At 28.1% G+C, this 7,058-nt stretch overlaps 1 protein-coding gene across 1 annotated transcript; it reads right to left on the reverse strand.

Annotated features, from left to right (window-relative positions):
* Window positions 1–255: 255 nt before the first annotated feature.
* Window positions 256–657, reverse strand: LOC107849877 (cysteine proteinase inhibitor 1-like). Its single transcript, XM_016694411.2, has one exon. The coding sequence runs from the start codon at window positions 655–657 to the stop codon at window positions 256–258; it is 402 nt and encodes a 133-aa protein (XP_016549897.1).
* Between the last annotated feature and the right edge of the window lie 6,401 nt (window positions 658–7,058).

Here is a 7,058-nt window from a genome sequence, read left to right on the forward strand (position 1 = left end):
CTAATTTCTTTTTCCGATTTCTTCACCAACAATTCAAAAAATGAATGTAATTAGTTTTCTTTTTCTTTTGTTCATTAATCTATAAAAAAATTATTCATACATACATACTTCGAAGATGATTTATGGATATCAAGAAAAAAGAAAATTCAACAATGCATAATTAATTAATAAAAATAAAAGAGTAAGTAACATAAAATGAAATACTAAATTAGAGTTATTTATTTGAAATATATTTTTAAAATAACTTAATTACTTCTAAATGCTTACAAATGAAATTAGTTCTCTAACATTATTCTTTAAACTTACTGTAACAACAGCTTCATATTCATTTGCTTTAATAGTAAATTCCATAGCAACAATTGTAAGTTGAAAAGTAATTTTATAATTATCAACTTTAAATCTTCCATCTGATACGCTCGCGAATTTCAGTTCAACATTTTTTATTCGCTTGTTTTCTTCAGTTACTGCAAATTTTGCGATGTCCATCACTTTAGGATCCTTAGTATTTTGTATCGACTGCCAACCACCATTTGCCAAAGACGAAGATAGAGTTTTCGATATACGTTTATCATTTGCTTCGGAAACATGACAGAAGGTCGAAGCAATTACTATCGTCGAAAGAGTTGCAAAAGAAAGAGAATTAGATTTAAAAGCCATTTTTTTTTCTTTTTAAATGATATTAGAGTGCTTAACATAAATTGATGAGGGAATTATTTATAGGTAATTTTGAAAGGAAGAATTAAATGAAGAATTAGGTGGGATGGTAGATTGATTACTTCATTCTACAGGAAGATAATCTTGTATTTATTATATTATAGTTAGTTTTGAACTTTTCAGTTGACTTACCACAAAGGATGTAGTGCAGCGGATGGAGCTGCTCCTCCATTAATTAGAGGTCTCGGGTTTGAGCCATGGGTATGAAAAAATCCTTGGTAGGGAGCGCTTTTCCCCGAACGGGGCCCTACGCATCGCGAATCCAATTAGTCGAACTCCAATGCAGGTACCAAACACCAGATGAGAAACAAAAAAAAAAACTTTAGTTGACTTAAGAATAACATAATATTACTTTTTTCTGTTTTGTTTTACTTGTCACAGTTTCGCTTTTGAGAGTTAAATAATATAAACTTTGATTAATATTTTAAGATATAATTTTTTCAATCATATCGATATGAGAAAAGTTGCAACTAATTACAGTACTTTTCGTATAGTTTTTACATATGCAAATTCTTTTATTTTAATATATTTAATCGATCTAATCTAATTTAGCTTTGAAAATTAGTCAAATTAAAACACGATAAGGAATGAAATTCAGTTATGCATTGTTGATATAGACAAAGAGACCAATATCGGTTGTGGTACAGCGGTAGAACTACTCCATCCTTAGCCATAGATTTAGGGTTGGAGTCCTGGATATGAAGAAAATTCTACTGGAAGCGACACCCTCGAAATGGCCCTTGCAATCCGAATTAGTTGCAAGGGAGGATCTAGGTGAGTATCGGGGGGTCACCCGAAACCCCTCGGCAAAAAATTACTTCATATATATAGGGTTGATGTGAGGCCGCTCAGTGTTTTTGGGCGTGCCACTTGAGCCATAATATAGACCCTTGCGTTTTAGGTTTGATTCTCGCTCAATGTGTACAACAACAACAACAACAAATCCAGTGTATTCCCACATAGTGGGGTCTGGGGGGTAAGATGTACGCAGTCCATACCACTACTCGCTCAGCGTGTAGTTTCTTTAATTTTTTTTTAATTTAAATTTAAGCCTCTGTTGGTCAATTACTATTAGGGGCAATTCTTTTTCGAACCTCCTGAGTAAAAATTCTGAATCTCCCACTGTTAGTCGGGACTCTAATGCGGGTACCAAATACCGAACGAGAACCGAAAAATATATAGACAAAAGAGTAAGTAAAACAAAATAAAATGCTAAATTAGAGTTATTTATTCAAAGATACATTCTTCTTAATAATAAATATTTCTAAATGTGCATACACTTAAATTTTACTAAAAGTCATAAAACAACCACATCTAACTCAATTGATTCTTCAAATTCTGAGGCTACAATTGTAATTTCATAAGTAGTACTTTGAAATTCCAATTTAACCATTAATTGGCTATTTTCCATATTTACCGCAAATTTTGCGATGTCCACCACTTTAGGATCATCTACATCTTTTATCGACTGTCAATCACCATTTGACGGGGACGAATTTAATAACTTTTGATCATTATTTACCGTAAAAACATGGCAGAAGGTAAAAGCAATTACTACAATCGAAAGAGTCGCAGAAAGGAGAAAATTGAATTTAAAAGCCATTTTTGTTTTAAGAAGAATTTAATATTAGAGTGATTAAAACTAATTGGTAGGGGGATTATTTATATGAAATTTAAAAGCTAATTTGGTTAGAAGTATATGAAAAATTAGGTAAGATGATAGATTAATTACTTTAGAAGTAATTATGGTTGCCATTAAATTATTTTACTAAAATAGTCTACGATAAAAAGATATTGTTTCAAATAGGAGAAGTGATTTGGAAGTAATTACATTTTTTCCAATTAAGGAAGATTTGCTGCAATTTTTTTATTTTTTTTAAATTCTATTGACTTGAATTTGACATTATTGTCAAATAAAAAAGAAGCAAATGAAAAATTAGGATCAATTCTATGTTCATAATCAATTCATTACTAATATCATTAATTAATATAGTAAGGGCCCTCAAAGGTACGCGAAAATACATCGATAATCTCTTTAAATCTTCAACAATAATTAATTAGACATTTTTATCATACTAATAATCAGATAGACATTCATTCTTGACAAAAGTGTGTTTTATAAACCCTTAAACTAATATATCTAACCACATATTTTTCACTTAGACTTAAGCGCTTGAAACTTTATAAAATTATATTTTTCTTTTTTGTTTCATAATTTTAAGCACTCACGTAGACCTGCATTTCTTTCAATTGCAGCCAATAAGTTTGGAAGTTGAACAAGAAAATACATACTATTAAGATGATTTATGTATGTTATATAAAAGGAAAAATCAAATATGCATAATTAATATAGATAAAAAGTAGGTAATAAAATGAAATATTAAATTAGGAGCTATTGAAAAAGCCAGCATTTCTTGAAATATTGACTATAATGCTACCAATCTTTTTGATAATAGGCATACTTTTAAATGCTCATACTCTTAAGGTACTAAGCAAAATATTAATCGAAGGAAATGAGTTTTCTAACATTGTCCTTAGGATTATCGAAAACAATCACTATATATTTTTCTGTCACATCGAATTCTGTTGTGACAATAACCAGTTGATAAGTGATGTCATTATTCGTAGCTTTAAATTTTCCATTCAATACACTCACTAACTTATAATCCCTGCCTTCTGACCTAGTGTTTTCAGCATTTACCGCGAATTTCGCTATGTTGACCACTTTAGAATCCTTCGAATCTTTTATCAGCTGCCAACCTCCAGTATTTGTCACACGGTCGAGTGAATTCAGTAATTTTTGATCGTCATTTATTGCAAAAACATGATAAAAGGCGAAAGTGACAACTACCGTAGAAAGAACCACAAAATTGAGAGAATTAAATTTGATAGCCATATTTTCTTTTAAGAAGAATTTGATAATGGAGTGATTAACACTAATTGGTGGGATAATTATTTATAGAAAAATTTGAAAGCTAGTTTGGTTAATTAAAAGCATACGAAGATTATGTTGTATTTATTATGAGATTATATTTAATTTTCACACTAAAAATGTGATGTAGCTCTTGTTGACTTAGTATAAACATAATCTTATCCTAATTTTTTTTTCTTTACCTAGGATAATATAAGAATTTGAAATTCTTTATAATTATATCATGTTAAAAAAGATTTTACATATATTTAGGCTTTAGCACAAAATTAATATACCAAAAATAGTCAAATAAAACTTGACTTTCATCCCTAGTAAATGGCTTTTTTCCCCCTCAACTAATTAATCCCTTAAAAAATGCTCGGAACAATTATTTAATTAGATACTTTATGTCATTTCTAAATTTTTAAATCTGTATTCAAAATAAATTATGAAAAATAAAATAAAGTTCAAACTATTTCAAAAAAATAGTAAAATAAAACAAAAGGATGAAATTCGAGTCCATTGAATTCACAATTTATCCTTAAGAAATTATTCTATTCGAGATTTGTTGGCTTAGTAAAAACATGATCGTATTTTGTTTTTATTATTTTTTCCATTACGTCAAATTATATAAGAATTTGAAATTTTATAGAGTAATATAAACATCGCAAAATTTTATCAAAACCTAATAAAAAGATTAAATAATAGACACCATAACCTATTTTCTTCAATCGTGTTATTTTTATTTTCAAAAGGATTACAAAAATACAATAAAACTACTTTCGAAATAACATACTCTTGATATTAACTCCATATATTTCTCTTAATTTTTTGTCTTCCCCTAGTCTTTCCCTTGAACAAAAAATAAGAAGGTATGGTAAATTTCTTTTCCTCGGAAAATAAATAAAATAAAATGAAATGTTAAATTGGGTATTTTATTCAAAAATATATTCTTAGATAATAGGTATTTCTAAATGCTCAAGATATAAATTCAAAGGAAATGAGTTTTCTAACATTATCCTTAGCATTATCGAAAACAACCACTCTGTATTTTTCTTTGACATCAAATTCTGTGGTGAAAATAACCAGTTGATACGTGATACCGTCATTAGCAACTTGAAATTTTCCACTTGATATGCTCACTAACTTAAATTGTCTGCCTTCGTCTCGATTGTTTTCTGCATTTACTGCAAAATTTGCAATATCCACCACTTTTGGATCGTTTATATCTTTTATGGGCTGCCAATCGTCATTTGACGGGGACGGAGTTGGAGTACTCATTACACGCTCAAATGAATTCAATAATTTTCGATCATCATTTGCAGCAAAAACATGACAAAAGGTAAAAGCAATTACTACGATCGAAAGAGTTACAAAAAGGAGAAAATTAAATTTAAAAGCCATTTTTTTTTTAAGAAGAGTTTGATATTTAGAGTGATTAACACTAATTCATGAGGGGATTATTTATATGAAATTTGACAGCTAATTTGGTTGGTAAGTACATGAAAAATTAGGTAATTAAGATTGTTTTTTCTGTTGACCATAAATTATTTTACTAAATAGTCTAAGGGAATAAAATGGTAATTGTTTCAATTAACACATATGACTTGGAAGTAATTACAATTTTACTAATTAAGGAAGATTTGCTACAATTTTAGTAAATATTTTTCTATTTGATTTGAATTGATACTATTGAATATATCCAAATTAATATTGCCATATAACCAAATAGCTACGTTGTGAACCAAGCCGATTTTGTATATTTCTTTTTATTTTTAATAATTTTTTTTTATTAGAATCTTATTTTTTGGTAAATACTTTATCGTGGTAAAAGTATGTTTTATGAGCCCATTTAAATTGAGTCTAATAAGCCTAACCCAAGTTAGCCCTTGAGTCTTGATCGAGATTGCTTCTGCGCTTACATGTAGACAATTTTTTTTTTTTTTGATATTTAACTAGAATTTAAGAAATGAAAGTAATTACTTATCTTTCTTTTGGTTATTAATATATAAAAATAAATGAGCATTTTGGTCATTTTAAGATCCTTTCGTATTATAAATGACCAATTTCTTGGTATTTCCCTTATTTCAATCAAAGTGTCAAAAGCTCAAATTATAACAAAATATCTGAATTACGAAACTTAAAATATAAAATTACATTTCATATTTTATTTCTTAGAACATATAATTGAAAAGCCTATACAATAGATACAAAAACTCAAAGTTTGACTATTATTCTAATGTTTGTAGTTACTTTCTTTTTCACAATTTTGAATAAACTTAATTAACAAAGTTTGATAAGTATTTGTTAAAGACCAAAAATGTTCACTACTGATAAGCTTAGAGTAACATAAGCTGATAATCAATTGATACTTATAATACTTTTTTGAATCTACTAGAAAAGATAAATGACCATTTTTATTGTCGAGATACACATAAGTAGATTCAAACACCAAAATTAAATAAATCGAAGCTAACAATAAGAGAAGTTTATAATTTTTAAAATTGCAAGAAAAGGTCTCATAATTTATAATGTTTCAAAATGAATAACACACTAATAGCTAGGGACCTTTCTAATAGCAAGTATTTTTGTTGAACTTCCTTTTTGCCAAATAATTGCATACAATTTAATATTCTATTTCCTTCAACAACAATAGCAACATGTATTTCATAAGAAATTATCATATTATTTGTTGTCTAGTCGCCTTAATAACTTTTTCAAAAGTCACGTTGGCCTTAGTTCTCTTGTTATATTCATCAATGGATAACTTTGCAAACTTTATCGTCTTAGGATTGGTTGGCGATAATGGTTTGAAAGTTTTTGAAGTTGCGTAGTTTTCAACGGAGAAATCGTTCACCGAAATAATTTGATATAAAAATATATCGTTCACCGAAATAATTTGATATAAAAATATAGAGAGTAGAGGAAGAAGATGTATATTTTGAGAGGCATTTTAGATTGTATGGTTTGTGATTGTGAGAAAGTGCAAATGTATTTCTAATATTTATGTTAGTTTTTCACATTAAAATTGAGATTGAGCATTTATTGGAGATTATATATGATCTTATTTTGTTTTAATTGTTTTCAATAAGACACTCAATACAAATTTTGAAAACAACTCCTGCCTACATTTTCAAATGACAACATATACAAAAAATTTGTCCAAATTTTGAACTGAAAGTATGTCTAATTAGAATATTTAATTAGGAGTTGAAATATTTAATTGAAACAAAACTTAGTCCGAGCATCTAAATTTTTATATTTTGACAAGTTTAAGGGGTCGATTATGTATTACTAAGCCTCTATTTATTAGTTATAGTCAGACACTTAAACTTGTTAGGTATTAAGCCTTTATATTTTGATAAGTGTCATGCTTAAGTTAAATATGAAAGATCTTAGATGGAATCGTTAAAATGGGTTTGACTCTTGACGT

This window comes from Capsicum annuum, chromosome 12 (assembly GCF_002878395.1).
Source record: "Capsicum annuum cultivar UCD-10X-F1 chromosome 12, UCD10Xv1.1, whole genome shotgun sequence".
Classification (NCBI taxonomy): Eukaryota; Viridiplantae; Streptophyta; class Magnoliopsida; order Solanales; family Solanaceae; genus Capsicum; species Capsicum annuum.